Genomic DNA, 19,587 nt, shown 5'->3' with positions numbered 1-19,587 from the left:
ACCCAACCAGAGCTGAGTTCTCCTGCTCCTGGTGGAGTACATCAGGCTGAAGTCATTCTCTCCTCTCCTCACCAGAGTTCTGTCAGATCCTCTCAGCTCAACTCCACAGCCTGAGAGCAGCTCAAGTGTCTCGTGTTTGCGCCTGGAAATGGGGGAATTTGGGGAGAAAATGAGAGATTTTGGGGAAAAATTATGGGGAAATTGGGAGAAAAATTGGGGAAAAAATTAGAGGGAAAATGGGATAAAATGGGGAAAAGTTTGGGGAAAAATGGGGAAAAAAATGAGAGATTTTGGGGAAATTGAGAGCAGCTCAAGGGTCTCGTGTTTGCGCCTGGAAATGGGGAAATTTGGGGAGAAAATGAGAGATTTTGGGGGAAAGTGATGGGGAAATTGGGAGAAAAATTGGGGAAAAATTCGAGGGAAAATGGGGGAAAAATGGGGAAAAGTTAGGGGAAAAATGGGGAAAAAAATCAGAGATTTTGGGGAAATTGAGAGCAACTCCAGTGTCTTGTGTTTGCGCCTAAAAATGGGGGAAATTTGGGGAAAAATGAGAGATTTTGGGGAAAATTGTGGGGGAAATTATGGGGAAATTGGGGAAAAATTAGAGGGGAAAATGGGAGAAAATGGGGAAAAGTTTGGGGAAAAATGGGGAAAAAATTGAGAGATTTTGGGGAAAAAATGGGGGAAAGTTATGGGGAAATTGGGAGAAAATTTGGGGGAAAAGAGATTTTGGGAAAATTGGGAGCAAATGAGTTTGTGTGGAAAAGAAATTTGGGGGAAAATTGGGAGATTTTGGGAAAATTGTGGGGAAATTGGGAGAAATGGGGAAAAAATTGAGAAATGGGGGAAAAATGGGGAAAAGTTTGGGGAAAAATGGGGAAAAATTGACAGATTTTGGGGAAATTGGAGCAAAGGTTATGGTGTTTGGGGAAAAGTTGGGGAAATTGGGGAGAAAATGAGAGATTTTGGGGGAAATGATGGGGGAGAGTGATGGGGAAATTGGGAGAAAAATTGGGGAAAAAATCAGAGATTTTGGGAAAATTGAGAGCAACTCGAGTGTCTTGTGTTTGCGCCTGAAAATGGGGAAATTTGGGGAAAAATGAGAGATTTTGGGGAAAAATTATGGGGAAATTGGGAGAAAAATTGGGGAAAAAATTCGAGGGAAAATGGGGGAAAAATGGGGAAAAGTTAGGGGAAAAGTGGGGAAAAAAATCAGAGATTTTGGGAAAAAAATGGGGGAAAAGTTAGTGGGTTGGGGGTGGGTGGTTTTGGGGTGGGTTGGTTTTGGGGGTTTGGGGTTTTGGGGGTGGTTGTTTTGGGTGGGGGTTTGGGTGGGGGAAAAATGGGGAAAATTGAATTTTGGGGAAAAATGGGGGAAAAGTTAGGGGGAAAATGGGGAAAAAGTGGAGAAATTTTGGGAAAAGATGGGGGTGGGTTATGGGGAAAATGGGAAAAATATGAGAAATTTTGGGGAAAGATTGGGTTGGGGGAAAGATTGGGGGAAAAATGGGGGAAAAATTAAAATGTGGAAAAATGGGGGAAAATTGGGGGAAAAATTGAGAAATTTTGGGGAAATTTGGGAAAAAATTGAGAAATTTTGGGGAAAAATGGGGGAAAAGTTATGGGGAAATTGGGGGGAAAAGACGGGAAAATGGGGAAAAAATTGAGAAATTTTGGGGGAAAACTGGGAGAAAAATGGGGAAAAATTGGGGTAAATTTTGGGGCTGATTTTGGGGTTTTGGGGCTGATTTTGGGGGTTTTTCAGACCCACCAGGCCCTGGTTGCCACCACTCTGGCCCCGTTGGTCTCTCTGCTGTAGCGATTGCAGCGCTGGATGGAAAATCCACTTTCGGGCAGCAAAGTGAGGAGATAACGAAAAACCTGAGGGGAAAAATGGGGTTTGGGAAATTCTAGATTTATTTGTGATGCTAGAGATCCTACAGAAACCCACAGAGCCCAAAAAACCCATGAAAAACCTAAAAAACCCCGAAAAAACACATAAAAACTTCATAGAGACAACCAGGACCTCACAGACCTCATGAAGACATCTTAAAAACCAAAAAAAACCCCCAAAAAACACCATAAAACCCAACAAAAACTCCATAACCTCCCCCAAAACCCCATAAAGACCCCCAACCCCCAAGAAAACCCATAAAAACAACAAAAAAACCCCAAAAACCCCACAGAGACACCCAAGCCCTCACAGCCCTCATGACGGCGCCATCTTTGCCCCCACAGACCTCATAAAAACCTTAAAAAAACACCAAAAAAACCCATAAAGACACCCTGCCCCATAAAGAGTTTGGTGGTGTTGGGTTTTGGTTTTTTGCACCAGACCCCATAAAGCACCCCAAGCCCCAAAGAAAACCCAAAAAAAACCCAAAATACCACAGAAAAACATTAAAAAACCCACATAGAGACACCCAGCCCCTCACAGCCCTCATAAAGGCGCCATCTTTGCCCCCACAGACCTCATAAAAACCTCATAAAAACCAAAAAAAACACCAAAAAACCCACAAAAAACCCCATAAAGACACCCCAGACCCCATAAAGAACCCCAAACCCCAAAGAAAACCCAAAAAAACCACAAAAAACATTAAAAAACCCACATAGAGACACTCGGCCCCTCACAGCCCTCATAAAGGCGCCATTTTTGCCCCCACAGACCTCATAAAAACCTCATAAAAACCCCCAAAAAACCACAAAAAAGAAAAAAAAAACCCCATAAAGACACCCCAGACCCCATAAGGACCCCCAAACTCCCAAGAAAACCCATAAAAACAACAAAAAAAACCCTTAAATACCTCATAAAAACCCCGCAGAGACACCCAAGCCCTCACAGCCCTCACGAAGGCGCCATCTTTGCCCCCATAGAGACCCCAAAAAATAAAAAAAACAAACAAACAAAAAAAAAAAACCCCAAAAAAACCCCAAACCCCACAAAAACCCTACTAAACGCTCCTACATGATTTTTGAGCGCCACTCGCTGCTCGGGCCGCCGCTGCCGGAAGAATCCCACTGCCCACACGGCACTCAATGCTCTCCAAAACCCCATAAAAACCCCACAAATCCCATAAAAACCCTATAAAGACACACCAGACCCCACAAAGACCCCCAAACCCCCACGAAAACCCATAAAAACAAGGAAAAAAAACCTTTAAATACCTCATAAAAAACCCACAGAGACACCCAAGCCCTCACAGCCCTCATGAAGGCGCCATCTTTGCCCCCATAGACCTCATAGAGACCCCAAAACAACCCCCCAAAAAAAGCCATAAAACCCCACAAAAACCCCATAAACACCTCATAAACCCAAACAAAAACTTCACAAACCCCAAAAGAACCCAAAAACCCCCATAAATACTTCATAAAAACCCCACAGAGACACCCAAGCCCTCACAGCCCTCACGAAGGCGCCATTTTTGCCCCCACAGAGACCTCAAAAAAAAACCCAAAAAACACCAAAAAAACCTCAAAACATCCCAAAAAACCCCACCAAACTCCTCCTACATGGTTTTTGAGCGCCGCTCTTTGCTCGGGCCGCCGCTGCCGGAAGAATCCCGCTGCCCACACGGCGCTCAATGCTCTCCAAAACCCATTAAAAACCCCACAAATCCCATAAAAAAACCCCATAAAGACACCCCAGACCCCACAGAAACCCCCAAACCCCCAAGAAAACCCATAAAAACAACAAAAAAAACCCTTAAATACCTCATAAAAACCCCACAGAGACACCCAAGCCCTCACAGCCCTCACGAAGGCGCCATCTTTGCCTCCATAGACCTCATTAAAACCTCATAAAAACCCCAAAAAAACACCAAAAAAACCCATAAAGACACCCCAGAGTCCATAAAGAACCCCAAACCCCCCAAAAAAACCCAAAATACCACATAAAAACATTAAAAAACCCACATAGAGACACCCAGCCCCTCACAACCCTCATGAAGGCGCCATTTTTGCCCCCACATAGACCCCCCAAAAAATAAAAAAAAAACCCCCACAAAAATCCCAGAAAACCCCACAAACTCCTCCTACATGGTTTTTGAGCGCCGCTCGCTGCTCGGGCCGCCGCTGCCGGAAGAATCCCGCTGCCCACACGGCGCTCAGCGCTCTCCACGCCGCCTCCAGATCCCTGCGCTGCCGGAACGCCTCGATGGCCGCGCGGAGCTGAGCGCGGCGGCGGAACGACGGCAGCGGGCTGGGAGAGGGACAGAGGGACCGGAGTGACCAACGGAGTGACCGGAGTGACCGACCGAGGGACCGGAGTGACCAACGGAGTGACCAGAGTGACCGAGACCGAGGGACCGGAGGGACCGACAGTGACCCACAGAGCGACCGGAGTGACCGACCGAGGGAGCGGAGTGATCAACGGAGTGACCGGAGGGACCGACCGAGCGACCGGAGTGACCGGAGGGACCGACAGAGGAACCGGAGTGACCGACAGAGGGACCGGAGTGACCAGGAGTGACCGACCGAGGGATCGGAGTGACCGACAGAGGGACCGGAGGGACCGACAGAGGAACCGGAGGGACCGACAGAGTGACCGGAGGGACCGACAGAGGGACCGGAGTGACCAACGGAGTGACCGACAGAGGGACCGGAGTGACCGACAGAGTGACCGGAGTGACCGACAGAGGGACCGGAGGGACCGACAGAGGGACCGGAGGGACCGACCGAGCGACCGGAGTGACCAACGGAGTGACCGGAGGGACCGACCGAGGGATCGGAGTGACCGACAGAGGGACCGGAGTGACCGACAGAGGGACCGGAGGGACCGACAGAGGGACCGGAGGGACCGACCGAGGGAGCGGAGTGACCGGGAGTGACCGCAGTGACCGGCCGAGGGACCGGAGGACCGACAGAGGGAGCGGGAGTGACCGGGAGTGACCGACAGAGCGACCGGAGTGACCGACCGAGGGACCAGAGGGACCGGAGGGACCCACAGAGCGACCGGGAGTGACCGGAGTGACCAACGGAGTGACCGGAGTGACTAACGGAGTGACCGGAGTGACCGACCGAGGGACCGGAGTGACCAATGGAGGGACCGACCGAGGGAGCGGAGTGACCGGGAGTGACCGCAGTGACCGACAGAGGGACCGGAGGACCGACCGAGGGACCGGGAGTGACCCACGGAATGACCGCAGTGACCGACCGAGGGAGCGGAATTGTTGGAAAACAACATAACTGAAGAAATTTTATTGTATCTCTCTAGCTAGTTTTAACTTGACTTTACCTAGAGAAAAGGAGCTTTCTTTAGGTTTTTTTTTAAGAGATAATAGTATCACCCTCCGGAGTTGGGATTGACCCCGAAGATAAGCGGAAAGATAAAGAACATTAACAGATGTTAATGGAGTTATCTCAAACATTTACCGCCTCCAGCAGGGCTGCAGGCATCTGATCCCAAACAGGAATGATAAAAAACCTCAAGAATTAAATACCTAATTAGCATCAGAAGTGAAGAGATTCGGATCCAATGAGAACCTGAATATCGGAGGTTACTCAACTCCGGTCCAATGAATTTTAAAATAATGTATCTCTATGGGGTTTTGAGTGTATAAAATGCAGAAAATTCTGTATAAAAATCAGAAAACTCTCTGATGTGTTCTCGGGATACTTCCCCAGGCACATCCTGGCCAGCAAATAAAGGAATGGCTGATTCGCTATCGCTTCAAATACAGCGTTAGAGGATTTTTCTTTATCCCGCAGATTCGGTGACTGAGAGGACCGGAGTGACCGGGAGTGACCCACGGAGGGACCGGAGTGACCGCAGTGACCAACGGAGTGACCCACGGAGGGACAGGAGTGACCAGGAGTGACCGGAGTGACCGCAGTGACCAACGGAGTGACCCACGGAGGGACAGGAGTGACCGCCGGGGTGACCGGAACGCACCGGGAGTGACCGAGAGGCACCGGGAGTGACCGAGAGTGACCAGAAGGCACCGGGAGGCTCCGAGAGATTCCGAAAGTGACCGAGAGTGACCGAGAGATTCCGAAAATGACCGAGAGGGACCGAGAGATGCCGAAAACGACCGAGAGGGACCGACAACTACCGAGAGGCACCGGGAGTGACCGGGAGTGATCGAGAGCGACCGGCGATGATGGTTCCACCCCCCGGCGGCACCGGTGACACGCACCGGCACGGGGATCCCTCGTTTTAACGGGATCTCCGCTTCACGCCGCCGCTCTTCCCCCGCCGGTGCGTCCGGTATCCCCCTGAGGACTCGGCTTCTCCCGCCCGGCAGCTCCCGGCGCCCTCGGGCCTCACCTGACTCCCATCTTGTGCGTCCGAAAGCCGAGCACCGAGTCCAGCACGAGGCTCGTCGCCAGGTCGTCGTTCTCGCACAGCTCCCTGGCCGTCACCGCCCTCACCGGCAGCCGCGACCGCATGGGCCGCCGCCTCCTCCTCCTCCTCCTCCTGCTGCTGCTGCTGCTGCTCCGCCGCGCCTGCAACAGCGGCGGGGTGAGCGGGAGGAGCGCCGAGCGCGGCGGGAGCAGCTGCCGCTAGCCGAAGCTCGCCGTTACCGGAGCGCCGCCGCCGCCATCGCCCAGCCCGGCCTGCCGCCCTGCCGCTCCCGCCGCCCGCTCCGCCATCCCCATTGGCCGCCGGCCCTCCGCGCGCCGCCTCCCATTGGCTGCCGCCCGCGGAGTCCCGCCTCCGCCGTGAGGCGAGCGGAGAGGTGATTGGGTGAAGGGAAGGCGCAACCCGATTGGTCGGCGGCGATGCGGGGTTTCTATTGGTTAGCAGGGATGCCACTCATGAATTTATGCTATTTGATTGGCGGAAAGCCGGCGAGCTCCGCCTCCCTCCTGCTATTGGTTAAAACCAACCGCCCTCCTCGCTTTCCATTGGCCGCCAGCCTAACTTCCTTCACTCCCATTGGCCAAACCGCGCTGTCAATCATTCCCATCGCCTCACAATGAGCCCAGCGCGCTGCCGGCTATAAACAATACCCACAAGCCACGCCCATTTCCCCTCCAAGCTCCGCCCACTTCCTGTCCAAACCCCGCCCTTTCCAAGATGGCGCCACCCAGCCGCCGCTGATCACTGCCGCCATCCCGGGAGCTTTTCCGGGGCTTTTTCCCGCTTTTTTCCGTTTTTTTCGTTGCGGCGATGGCGGCGAAGGAAGGCGGAGGGGACGAAAGAAGCGGAGGGAGCCGCAGGGAACCTTCGAGAAGCCTGCAGGGCTTGCTGGAGATGGCGGTGGTGGCGGGAGAGGCGCGGCCGGAGCGGCGGGAGCCCATGGCCGAGGAGGTGAGGGGAGTTTGGGGGTTTTTTTTGGGTTTTTTGTGGGGAATTCGGAGAATCCTGAGGGAAATTGAGGTTTATTTTGGGTTTGGGGTTGATTTTGGTGCTTATTTTGGGGTTTGGGGTTGATTTTGGGGGTTTTTGGGGTTGATTTTGGGGAGCTCAGGGGATGCTGAGGGGTTTTGGGGTTTTTTTGAGGATTTGGGGGGTTTTTTGGTTTTTTTTTCTGGGGAATTCGGAGAATCCTGAGGCGATTTGAGGCTTATTTTGGGGTTTGGGGTTGATTTTGTGAGGTTTTGGGGTTGATTTTGGGGGTTTTGGGGTTGATTTTAGGAGTTCGGGGAGCTCAGGGGATGCTGAGGGGTTTTGGGGTTTTTTTGAGGATTTTGGGGTTTTTTTGGGTTTTTTTCTGGGGAATTTGGAGAATCCTGAGGGGAATTGAGGTTTATTTTGGGTTTGGAGTTGATTTGGGGGCTTATTTTGGGGTTTGGGGTTGATTTTGGGGTTTTGGGGTTGATTTTGGGGAGCTCAGGGGATCCTGAGGGGTTTTGGGGTTTTTTTGAGGATTTTGGGGTTTTTTTGGGGTTTTTTTTCTGAGGAATTCGGAGAATCCTGAGGCGATTTGAGGCTTATTTTGGGTTTGGAGTTGATTTTGGGGCTTATTTTGGGGTTTTGGGGTTTATTTTGGGGGTTTGGGAGTTGATTTTGGTGTTTATTTTGGGGTTGATTTTGGTGTTTCTGAGGTAACTTTTTGCCAATTTTTTCCCCATTTTTGCCTAATTTTCACCGAATTTTCAGCTTTTTTCTGCTGATTTTTGCCGATTTGGAGGCTGATTTTTTGCCGATTTTTCACCAATTTTTGGTGATTTTTTGCCAATTTTTCCCCAATTTTTGATAGTTTTTTTCCAATTTTTTTGCCAATTTTCACCAATTTTGGCCTAATTTTGCCGATTTTTCGCTGATTTTTTGCCCAACTTTCAGTGACTTTTTGCCAATTTTGGGCTGATTTGGACGATGATTTTTTGCTGATTTTTGGTGATTTTTTCACAGACTTTTGGTGATTTTTTGCCATTTTTTCACCTTATTTTCATCATTTTTCGCCATATTTTCCCCATTTTTCCGCCGATTTTCGCCATTTTTTCACCGATTTTCCCCAAATTTTCACCATTTTTCTCCTAATTTTCAATATTTTTAATTTTTTAGAGACAGCAGTGGCTCCAATCTGCCATTTCAGAAGCCCTGGGAGCAGCAGGAGGTGATTTTGGGATGAATTTTGGTGTTTCTGGGGAAACTTTTTCCCAATTTTGGACAATTTTTGATGATTCTGAGCCAAATTTTTGCTGATTTTTAGTGGGTTTTTGGGCCATTTTTTGCCACTTTTGGACTCATTTTGGACTCATTTTGGGGATGATTTTCTGATGATTTTTGCCAATTTTTGGTGATTTTTTTGCCAATTTTTCACCTTATTTTCATCATTTTTCGCCATATTTTCCCCATTTTTCCACCGATTTTCCCCAAATTTTCACCATTTTTCTCCTAATTTTCAATATTTTTAATTTTTTAGACACACCAGTGGCTCCAATCTGCCATTTCAGAAGCCCTGGGAGCAGCAGGAGTTGATTTTGGGGTTCAATTTCACCATATTTTCCCCATTTTTCCACCGATTTTCGCCATTTTTTCACCGATTTTCACCATTTTTTCACCAAATTTTTGCTAATTTTCTCTATTTTCCCATTTTCAGAGACAGCAGTGGCTCCAATCTGCCATTTCAGAGGCCCTGGGAGCAGCAGGAGGATCTCACCTGGAGCTGCAGCGATGTTTGGGGATTTTGAACAAACCTTGTCCAGGAGAGGAAACTGCAGAGAGAGGAGTTGGGGAAACCAGAGAGCATCAAATGGCTCTGGAGGAGCTGCAGGAGCTCTGCGAGAGCCTGGATAATGCCAATGGTAAATTTTGGGGAATTTGGGATTTTTTGGGATTTTGGGAATTTTTGGGATTTTATTTTTCAATTTTTTTGTGATTTTTGGGTTTTTGGTTTTTTGCAATTTTTTTATTAATTTTGGGGGATTTTTTGGTGAGTTTTTTGAGATTTTTTTCGAATTCTTTCCTGATTTTTGTAATTTTTGGGATTTTTTGGGGATTTTTGGGGATTTTCTCTGATTTTTTGGTGATTTTTGGTGATTTTGGAGGATTTTTTGGGATTTTTTGGGGTTTTTTTGCGAATTTTTGTGATTTTTTTGGGAGATTTTTTGGGGATTTTTTAGTGATTTTTTTGGGATTTTTTTACGATTTTTAAAAAATTTTTCTGATTTTTTGGGGATTTTTCTGATTTTTTTGCGATTTTTTGCGGATTTTTGGGGATTGTTTTGAGCAATATTTGGATTTTTGGGGAAATATTTAGGATTTTTGGTGGATTTTGGGTCAATCATTGGGATTTTGGGTGTTTTGGGGAAACCAGAGAGCATCAAATGGCTCTGGAGGAGCTGCAGGAGCTCTGCGAGAGTCTGGAGAATGCCAATGGTAAGTTTGGGGAATTTGGGATTTTTTGGGATTTTTTTGGGAATTTTTGGGATTTTTTTCGGATTTTTTTTGCAATTTTTTGGTGATTTTTTGCGATTTTTTTGCGATTTTTTCGGCATTTTTTGGTGATTTTTTGGAGCTTTTCTCTGATTTTTTGGGTGACATTTTGGAGGGTTTTTGGGATGTTTTAAGGGTTTTTTTGGGGATTTTTAAACTATTTTTTTCTAATTTTTTCTGATTTTTTTGCGATTTTTGGCGGATTTTTTGGGGATTTTTTAGTGATTTTTTTGGGATTTTTTTACGATTTTTAAAAAATTTTTCTGATTTTTTGGGGATTTTTCTGATTTTTTTGCGATTTTTTGCGGATTTTTGGGGATTGTTTTGAGCAATATTTGGATTTTTGGGGGAATATTTAGGATTTTTGGTGGATTTTGGGTCAATCATTGGGATTTTGGGTGTTTTGGGGAAACCAGAGAGCATCAAGTGGCTCTGGAGGAGCTGCAGGAGCTCTGCAAGAGTCTGGATAATGCCAATGGTGAGTTTAGCAAATTTTGGGGGAAATTTAGGATTTTTTGGGATTTTTTTCGGATTTTTTTTGCGATTTTTTGGGGATTTTTTGTGATTTTTTTTCGATTTTTTTGGTGATTTTTTTGGGTTTTTTCGGATTTTTTTTGCAATTTTTTTAAAATTTTTGGGGATTTTTTAGTGAGTTTTTTGGGATTTTTTTCAATTTTTTCCTGATTTTTTTGTGATTTTTGTGATTTTAAATTATGTTTGGGGATTTTGTGATTTTTTTGGGGATTTTGGAGGATTTTCTCTGATTTTGGAATTTTTGAGATTTTCTCTGAATTTTTTGGTGATTTTTTTGGTGATTTTTTGCAATTTTTTTGGTGATTTTTTGTGATTTTTTTGGTGATTTTTTGTGATTTTTTTCGGATTTTTTTTTTCACTTTTTGGCAGTTTCTTTACAAATTTTTGGGGGATTTTTTGGGGAATATTTGGGAATTTTTTGGGGATTTTTTTGCGAGTTTTTTGTGATTTTTTGGGGATTTTTTTGAGATTATTTTTGCATTTTTTAGGTGATTTTTTGGGAATTTTTCAGGATTTTTTTCAGATCTTTTTTGTGATTTTTTTGCAATTTTTTGGTGATTTTTTGTGGATTTTTTCTGATTTTTTGGGACATTTTGCAATTTTGGGCAGACTTTATGGGATTTTCGTGATTTTTTTGGTGGTTTTGCAATTTATTTATTATTTTCAGGGGATTTTGGGGAATCTTTTTTTGGATTTTGGGGTTTTTTTTGCAAATATTTGGGATTTTTGGGGATGTTTTTGGGGTTTTTTTTGGGGAATATTTGGGATTTTTGGTGGATTTTGGGGCATTTTTGGTGAGATTTGTGTCAATTTTCACCTCCTAACCTCATTTCTTGCTTTTCTAGGTGAATTTTGGGACATTTTCTGTAGGATTTTCACTTTTATCCCCATTTTTACACCTTTTAATCCCATTTTTTCACCTTTTTTTCCCATTTTTTCACCTTTTTTCTCCATTTTTTCACCATTTTTTCACCTTTTAATCTCATTTTTTCCCAATTTCTCTGTTTTTCTCCCCAGATTTCTGCTCCCTGGGCAGCCTGGAGGTGATTTTGGGGCTCCTCAGTGACTTTTGGGGTCAATTTTGGGACATTTTCTGTGCGATTTTTGTTAATTTTCACTTTTTTTCCCCATTTTTTCACTTTTTATCCCATTTTTTCATTTTTAATCCCATTTTTTCCAATTTTTTCACCTCTTAATCCCATTTTTTGTTCTCCTGAAGGATTTCAGGTTGAATTTTGATGGATTTTCTATGAAATTTTCACTTCCCAACCCCATTTTTTGCTCTCCTAAACCCATTTTTTGACCTTTTTTCCCCATTTTTTCACCTTTTAATCCCATTTTTCCCAATTTCTGTGTTTTTCTCCCCAGATTTCTGCTCCCTGGGCGGCCTGGAGGTGATTTTGGGGTCAATTTTGGGACATTTTCTGTAGGATTTTCACTTTTTACCCCCATTTTTTTACCTTTTAATCCCATTTTTTCACCTTTTTTTCCCATTTTTTCACCTTTTTTCTCCATTTTTTCACAGTTTTTCACCATTTTTTCACCATTTTTGTCCATTTTTTCTCTTTTTCTCCCCAGATTTCTGCTCCCTGGGTGGCCTGGAGGTGATTTTGGGGCTCCTGAGTGACTTTTGGGGTCAATTTTGGGACATTTCCTGTAGGATTTGTGTTAATTTTCACCTCCTAATCCCATTTTTTCACCTATTAATCCAATTTTTTCACCTTTTATCCCATTTTTTGTTCTCCTGAAGGATTTCAGGTTGAATTTTCATGGATTTTCTGTAAAATTTTCACCTCCCAACCCCATTTTTCCACTTTTTATCCCCATTTTTTGCTCTCCTAACCCCATTTTTTGACCTTTTAACTCCATTTTTTCACCTTTTTTTCCCATTTTTTCACCTTCTAACCCCAAATTTTCCTTTTTTCTCCCCAGATTTCTGCTCCCTGGGCGGCCTGGAGGTGATTTTGGGGTCAATTTTGGGACATTTTCTGTAGGATTTTCACTTTTTATCCCCATTTTTTACTCTCCTAACCCATTTTTTCACCTTTTTTCCCCATTTTTTCACCTTTTTTTCCCATTTTTTCACCTTTTAACCCCATTTTTTCCCATTTTCTGTGTTTTTCTCCCCAGATTTCTGCTCCCTGGGTTTCTTCGAGGCAGTTTTGGGTTATTTCCTGTCAAATTTGTGTTAATTTTCTCCTCCTAACCCCATTTTTTTTGCTTTTCTGGGGCAATTTTAGGGCTTTTTTGGTGGGATTTTCACCATTTTTCACCATTTTTTCACCTTTTAATCTCATTTTTTCCCAATTTCTCTGTTTTTCTCCCCAGATTTCTGCTCCCTGGGCAGCCTGGAGGTGATTTTGGGGCTCCTGAGTGACTTTTGGGGTCAATTTTGGGACATTTTCTGTGGGATTTTCACTTTTTACCCCCATTTTTTCACCTTTTTTTCCCATTTTTTCACTTTCTAACCCCAAATTTTCTCATTTTTTCCCTTTTTCTCCCCAGATTTCTGCTCCCTGGGCGGCCTGGAGGTGATTTCTGGGTTTCTCTCCCACCCCTGGGCTCCCATCCGCTCCTCAGCCGCTCGAGTTTTGGGATTTCCTGCGAAATTTGGGGAAAATTTGGGGAAATTTGGGGAAATTTGGATTATTGCTCATAAAATTCGTGTCAATTTTCACCTCCTAACCTCATTTTTTTGCTTTTCTAGGTGAATTTTGGGACATTTCCTGTGCAATTTTCACTTTTTACCCCCATTTTTTGACCTTTTAATCCCATTTTTTCACCATTTTTTCACATTTTTTCCCAATTTTTTCCCTTTTTAACCCAAATTTTGCCTTTTTCTCCCCAGATTTCTGCTCCCTGGGCGGCCTGGAGGTGATTTCTGGGCTCCTCTCCCACCCCTGGGCTCCCATCCGCTCCTCAGCCGCTCGAGTTTTGGGTTGTTGTTCCCAAAATCTGCCCAAAGCTCAGAGCAGAGCGCTGGGCTTGGGAGCTCTGCAGCTCCTGCTGGGGATGCTGCAGGGAGAATCTGAGCCTGAGGTGTGCTGTGCAGCTCTGTTTGCCATTTCATGTGAGTTTTGGGGGAAAAAATGGGATTTTTGGGCAATTTTGGGTGATTTTAGGTGATTTTTTGGTGATTTTAAGGTGATTTTTGGGGGATTTTCAGGGATTTTTGGGAGCTCTGCAGCTCCTGCTGGGGATGCTGCAGGGAGAATCTGAGCCTGAAGTGGCTTCTGCTGCTCTGTTTGCCATTTCATGTGAGTTTTGGGGTGAAAAATGGGATTTTTGGGCAATTTTGGGTGATTTTAGGTGATTTTTAGGTGAATTTTGGGTGATTTTTAGGTGATTTTTAGGGGATTTTTGGGAGCTCTGCAGCTCCTGCTGGGGATGCTGCAGGGAGAAGCTGAGCCTGAGGTGTGCTGTGCTGCTCTGTTTGCCATTTCATGTGAGTTTTGGGGGAAAAAATGGGAATTTTGGGCAATTTTGGGTGATTTTTGGGGATTTTTAAGGGGATTTTAAGGTGATTTTTAGGGGATTTTGGGGGATTTTAGGAGCACTGCTGGGGATGCTGCAGGGAGATTTGGATCCTGAGGTGTGCTGTGCTGCTCTGTTTGCCATTTCATGTGAGTTTTGGGGGAAATTTGGGAAATTTCGGTGAATTTTGGGCGATTTTGGGTGATTTTAGGTGATTTTTTGGTGATTTTAAGGTGATTTTTGGGGGATTTTCAGGGATTTTTGGGAGCTCTGCAGCTCCTGCTGGGGATGCTGCAGGGAGAATCTGAGCCTGAAGTGGCTTCAGCTGCTCTGTTTGCCATTTCCTGTGAGTTTTGGGGTGAAAAATGGGAATTTTGGGCAATTTTGGGTGATTTTTAGGTGAATTTTGGTGATTTTTTGGGGATTTTTAGGTGAATTTTGGGGGATTTTTAGGGGATTTTAGGGGATTTTTGGAGCTCTGCAGGGAGATTTGGATCCTGAGGTGTCCTGTGCTGCTCTGTTTGTCATTTCATGTGAGTTTTGGGGGAAAAAATGGGAATTTTGGGTGATTTTAGGTGATTTTGGGGGGTTTTAAGGGGATTTTTAGGTGATTTTTAGGTGAATTTTGGGGAATTTTTAGTGGATTTTAGGAGCTCTGCAGGGAGATTTGGATCCTGAGGTGTCCTGTGCTGCTCTGTTTGCCATTTCATGTGAGTTTTGGGGGAAAAAATGGGAATTTTGGGCAATTTTGGGTGATTTTAGGTGATTTTTGGGTGATTTTTAGGTGAATTTTGGGGGATTTTAGGAGCTCTGCAGCTCCTGCTGGGGATGCTGCAGGGAGAGTCTGAGCCTGAAGTGTCCTGTGCTGCTCTGTTTGCCATTTCATGTGAGTTTTGGGGTGAAAAATGGGAATTTTGGGCAATTTTGGGTGATTTTAGGTGAATTTTGGGTGATTTTTTGGGGATTTTAAGGTGATTTTTTGGGGATTTTAGGGGATTTTTAGTGGATTTTTAGGAGCTCTGCAGGGAGATTTGGACTCTGACGTGTCCTGTGCTGCTCTGTTTGCCATTTCATGTGAGTTTTGGGTGAAAAATGGGAATTTTGGGCAATTTGGGGTGATTTTAGGTGATTTTGGGGGATTTTTTGGGGGATTTTAAGGTGAATTTTAGGTGATTTTTGGGTGATTTTTTGGGATTTTTAGGTGATTTTAGGTGATTTTTGAGTGAATTTTAGGTGATTTTTGGGTGATTTTTTGGTGATTTTAAGAGGATTTTGAGGTGATTTTCATCTAATTTTTAGGCAATTTTGGGACAATTTTGGGATCTATTTTGGGATAATTTCAGGATAATTTCAAGATAATTTCAGTAAAATTCCAGTAAAATTTCAGGATAATTTCAAGATAATTTTGGGATCATTTCAGGATAATTTCAGGATATTTTTGTGATAAAAAATTCAGGATATTTTCAGGATATTTTTGTGATAATTTCAGGATATTTTCAGGATATTTTTACAATAATTTCAGGATATTTTCAGGATATTTTTGTTATAATTTCAAGATAAATTCAGGATATTTTCAGGACATTTTCAGCATATTTTCAGTATAATTTCAGTATAAATTCAGGATAATTTCAGGATAATTTTAGGATAATTTCAGGATAAATTCAGGATAAATTCAGGATATTTTCAGGATAAATTCAGGATAAATTCAGTATAATTTCAGGACATTTTAAAGCTAATTTTTCCCTTTTTTTCCCCAATTCCAGGCCTGGTGAGATCCCAGCCCGAGGGTTTGCAGCTGCTGCAGGATTTGGGATTTTTGAGATAATCTCAGGATATTTTCAGGATAATTTCAGGATAAATTCAGTATAATTTGAAGATAATTTCAGGATATTTTCAGGATATTTTCAGTATAATTTCAAGATAATTTCAGGATAATTTCAGGATAATTTCAGGATAAATTCAGTATAAATTCAAGATAAATTCAGTATAATTTCAGTATAAATTCAAGATAAATTCAGGATATTTTCAGGATAATTTCAGGATATTTTTGTGATAATTTCAGGATAATTTCAGGATAATTTCTGACTAATTTTCCCTTTTTTTCCCCAATTTCCAGGCCTGGTGAGATCCCAACCTGAGGGTTTGCAGCTGCTGCAGGATTTGGGAGGTTTGGAGGTTTTGGGAGGAACTTTGCAGAGTTCTCTTCCCTCCCTGAGGGCCAAAGGAGCTTTTGTGCTTCACTGTCTGCTGAGGGAGCAGCCCAGGATCCGAGGTGAGACCCAAAAATACCCAAATTTCACCCAAAATTTTATCCTGAATTTTGGGGGAAAAAAAAACCTGAAAAAATCTAGAAAAAATCCCAAAAAATCCCAAAAAACGGTCAAAAAATAGCCAAAAAACGCTCAAAAAATAGCCTTAAAATAGCCCTAAAATTCCCCAAAATCCCAAACTTTAACCTGGAATTTTGGGGGAAAAAATCCCAGAAAATCTGGAAAAAATTGAAAAAAATGCTGAAAAAATGGCTTTAAAATGGCCAAAAAATGAAAAAAATCGCTCAAAAAATAGACTTTAAATTCCTAAAAAATGTAAAATTTAACCCAAAATTAAACCCAGAATTTTTGGGAAAAAAGAAACCCAAGAAAATCCCCAAAAAAATCTGGAAAAAATCCCCAAAAAAAGACCTAAAATAGCCCTAAAATTCTGTTTCTGCACTGCCTGCTGAGGGAGCAGCTCAGGATCAGAGGAGAGACCCAAAAATACCCAAATTTCACCCAAAATTTCATCTGGGATTTTATCCTGAATTTTGGGGAAAAAAATTTGGAAAAAATAAAAAAAAAATTGAAAAAAATCGCTGAAAAAATGGGTTTAAAATGGCCAAAAAATAAAAAAAAAGCTCAAAAATTAACTTTAAAATAGCCTTAAAATCCTAAAATTCAGCCCAAAATTATTGCTGGAATTTTTGGGAAAAAAACCCTAAAAAATCCCCAAAAAATCCCCAAAAATGGTCAAAAAATAGCCCAAAAAATAGCCTTAAAATAGCCCTAAAATTCCCCAAAAATCTCAAAATTAAACCTGGAATTTTGGGGGGAAAAATGCCTAAAAAATTCCCCAAAAAATCCTGAAAAAAATCGCAAAAAAATGCTCAAAAAATAGACCTAAAATTCCCAAAAATCGTAAAATTTATCCCAAAATTATTGCTGGGATTTTTGGGAAAAAAAACCCTAAAAAAATCCCAAAAAAAGATCAAAAAATAGCCAAAAAATGCTCCAAAAATAGCCTTAAAATGGCCCTAAAATTCCCAAAAATCCCAAACTTTAACCTGGAATTTTGGGGGAAAAAAATCCGGAAAAAATCCTGGAAAAATAAAAAAACCGCTGAAAAAATGGCTTTAAAATGGCCAAAAAAATCATTTTTCTGCACTTTCAGAGTCAAAGGTGAGACCTAAAAATCCCAAAATTTCACCCAAAATTTTATCCTGAATTTTGGGGGAAAAAAACCTGAAAAAAATGAAAAAAACCGCTGAAAAAAAGGCTTCAAAATGGCCAAAAAATCAAAAAAAATCGCTCAAAAAATAGCCTTAAAATTCCCAAAAATTGTAAAATTTAACCCAAAATTATTGCTGAGATTTTGGGGAAAAAAACCCTAAAAAAATCTGGAAAAAATGCAAAAAAAACCAGGAAAAAATCCAAAAATGGCTCCAAAAATAGCCTTAAAATGGCTCTAAAATTCCCCCAAATCCCAAAATTTAACCCAAAATTAAATGTGGAATTTTTGGGGATAAAAACCCTGAAAAAATCTGGAAAAAAACCCAAAAAAAACCCTAAAATTGCCCCAAAAATAACCCCAAATTCCCCCAAAATGTCAAAAAAATGACCCAAAATTACCTCCAAATGACCCAAAATTCCTTGAAATTACCTCAAATCCCCAAAATATCCCAAATTTTCCCAAAATCTCTGAATTTTATCCCAAATTTCCCTTCCAGCTGCTCTCCTCCAGCAGAGTTTGGTGCCAAAAATGCCCCAAAATTCCCCCAAAATTCCCCAAAAATTACCTCAAAATGACCCAAAAATGATCCTAAATGACCCAAAAATTTCCCCAAATCCCCAGAAATTCCCAAATTTTCCCAAAATCCCCTAATTTTTCCCCAATTTTCCCTTCCAGCTGCTCTCCTCCAGCAGGTTTGGTTCCTAAAATGACCCAAAATTCCCCAAAATGACACAAAATCCCTCAAAAATTACCTCAAAAATGCCCTAAAATGACCCAAAATGACCCAAAAATTTACCAAAATGACCCCAAAATCCCAAATTTTCCCAAAATCTCTGATTTTTTCCCAAATTTCCCTTCCAGCTGCTCTTCTCCAGCAGGTTTTGTTCCTAAAATGCCCCAAAATCCCCAAAAATGATCTCAAAATTCCCCCAAAAATGCCCTAAAATGACCCAAAATCCCCTAAAAATTACTCCAAATTTTCTGAAAATCCCAAATTTTCCCAAAATCTCTGAATTTTCTCCCAATTTTCCCTTCCAGCTGCTCTTCTCCAGCAGGGTTTGGTTCCCAAAATGTCCTAAAATGCCCTAAAATGACCCAAAATCCCCCAAAAATTACCTCAAAAATGCCCTAAAATGACCCAAAATGACCCAAAAATTTCCCAAAATGACCCCAAATTCCCAAATTTTCCCAAAATCTCCTAATTTTCTCCCAATTTTCCCTTCCAGCTGCTCTCCTCCAGCAGAGTTTGGTGCCAAAAATGTCCCAAAATCCTTAAAAATTATCTCAAAATTCCCCCAAAAATGCCCCAAAATGACCCAAAATCCCCTAAAAATTACTCCAAATTTTCTGAAAATCCCAAATTTTCCCAAAATCTCTGAATTTTTCCCAATTTTCCCTTCCAGCTGCTCTCCTCCAGCAGGGTTTGGTTCCCAGAGTTGTGAATTTGCTTCGCTCAGAACACGACGGAGCTCATGAGCACAGCCTGGGCATCCTCTGTGGGTGAGAAAAACATCCCAAAATATCCCAAAATTATCCTAAAAAAATCCTAAAATATTGAAATTCTGGAAATTCCCAAAAAAATCCCTGAGAAAATCCGAAATTCCTGAGAAAAATGGGGAAAAAAAGCCAAAAATGGGTTAAAAAGCACAGCCTGGGCATCCTCTGTGGGTGAGAAAAACATCCCAAAATATCCCAAATTTATCCCAAAATTATCCTAAAAAATTCACAAAATATCAGAATTCCTGAAATTCCCCAAAAAATCCGTGAGAAAATCCGAAATTCCTGAGAAAAATGGGCAAAAAAATGGGAAAAAAAACCCAAAAATGGGTTAAAAAGCACAGCCTGGGCATCCTCTGTGGGTGAGAAAAACATCCCAAAATATCCTAAAATTTATCCCAAAATATCCTAAAAAATTCACAAAATATTGAAATTCTGGAAATTCCAAAAAAAATCCCCAAGAAAATCCGAAATTCCTGAGAAAAATGGGGAAAAAAAGCCAAAAATGGATTAAAAATCACAGCCTGGGCATCCTCTGTGGGTGAGAAAAACATCCCAAAATATCCCAAAATATCCTAAAATTATCCTAAAATATTTACAAAATATTAGAATTCCTGAAATTCCAAAAAAAATCCCTGAGAAAATCCGAAATTCCTGAGAAAAATGGGGAAAAAAAGCCAAAAAATGGGTGAGAAATCTGCAAAAATGGGGGAGAAATCCCCAAAAATATCCCAAAAAATCCCAAAAATATCCCAAAAAATTCACAAAATTAT

The 19,587-nt window shown here is 42.4% G+C and overlaps 2 protein-coding genes across 7 annotated transcripts; one reads left to right on the top strand and one right to left on the bottom strand.

Moving 5' to 3' along the window:
- Nucleotides 1–6: 6 nt before the first annotated feature.
- Nucleotides 7–6,501, bottom strand: LOC146422848 (histone-lysine N-methyltransferase KMT5C-like; the record flags this gene model as incomplete). The annotated part of the gene is made up of 4 exons (XM_085045387.1): nucleotides 7–142; nucleotides 1,772–1,881; nucleotides 4,036–4,198; nucleotides 6,266–6,501. Coding segments are annotated over 4 exons (645 nt in total), but the record flags the coding sequence as incomplete, so codon positions are not given.
- A 449-nt stretch (nucleotides 6,502–6,950) lies between these two features.
- On the top strand, nucleotides 6,951–19,033 carry LOC146422847 (hsp70-binding protein 1-like). 6 transcript variants are annotated; one of them, XM_085045348.1, is made up of 7 exons: nucleotides 6,951–7,252; nucleotides 8,988–9,192; nucleotides 11,936–11,961; nucleotides 13,232–13,396; nucleotides 14,511–14,541; nucleotides 15,948–16,103; nucleotides 17,814–18,062. In XM_085045348.1, the coding sequence occupies exons 1-7, from the start codon at nucleotides 7,112–7,114 to the stop codon at nucleotides 17,966–17,968; spliced, it is 879 nt and encodes a 292-aa protein (XP_084901474.1). In that variant the 5' UTR covers nucleotides 6,951–7,111; the 3' UTR covers nucleotides 17,969–18,062. The 6 variants fall into 6 exon arrangements, with proteins under 6 accessions (XP_084901474.1, XP_084901471.1, XP_084901472.1 ...); XM_085045345.1 differs by lacking the exon at nucleotides 11,936–11,961 and having other exon boundaries at nucleotides 6,958–7,252; nucleotides 13,206–13,396; nucleotides 17,814–18,058; XM_085045349.1 differs by lacking the exons at nucleotides 11,936–11,961; nucleotides 17,814–18,062 and adding an exon at nucleotides 18,721–19,033 and having other exon boundaries at nucleotides 6,969–7,252; nucleotides 13,206–13,396.
- The last annotated feature ends 554 nt before the right edge of the window (nucleotides 19,034–19,587 follow it).

This window comes from Lichenostomus cassidix, unplaced genomic scaffold (genome assembly GCF_008360975.1).
Source record: "Lichenostomus cassidix isolate B80296 unplaced genomic scaffold, HeHo_3.0 HiC_scaffold_38, whole genome shotgun sequence".
Lineage (NCBI taxonomy): Eukaryota > Metazoa > Chordata > Aves > Passeriformes > Meliphagidae > Lichenostomus > Lichenostomus cassidix.
The sequence above is the reverse complement of the archived record's forward strand: the minus strand, read 5'-3'. Positions and strand labels throughout refer to the sequence as shown.

Bases quoted from the DNA above. Each gene is read 5' to 3' on its own strand.
- LOC146422847 (XM_085045348.1), top strand. From the start codon at position 7,112: ATGGCGGCGAAGGAAGGCGGAGGGGACGAAAGAAGCGGAGGGAGCCGC. The intron at 11,962-13,231 runs GTGATTTTGGGG...GGCGGCCTGGAG, and splicing joins GCTCCCTGGGTGGCCTGGAG to GTGATTTCTGGGCTCCTCTC. The intron at 13,397-14,510 runs GTGTGCTGTGCA...TTGGATCCTGAG, and splicing joins AGGGAGAATCTGAGCCTGAG to GTGTCCTGTGCTGCTCTGTT.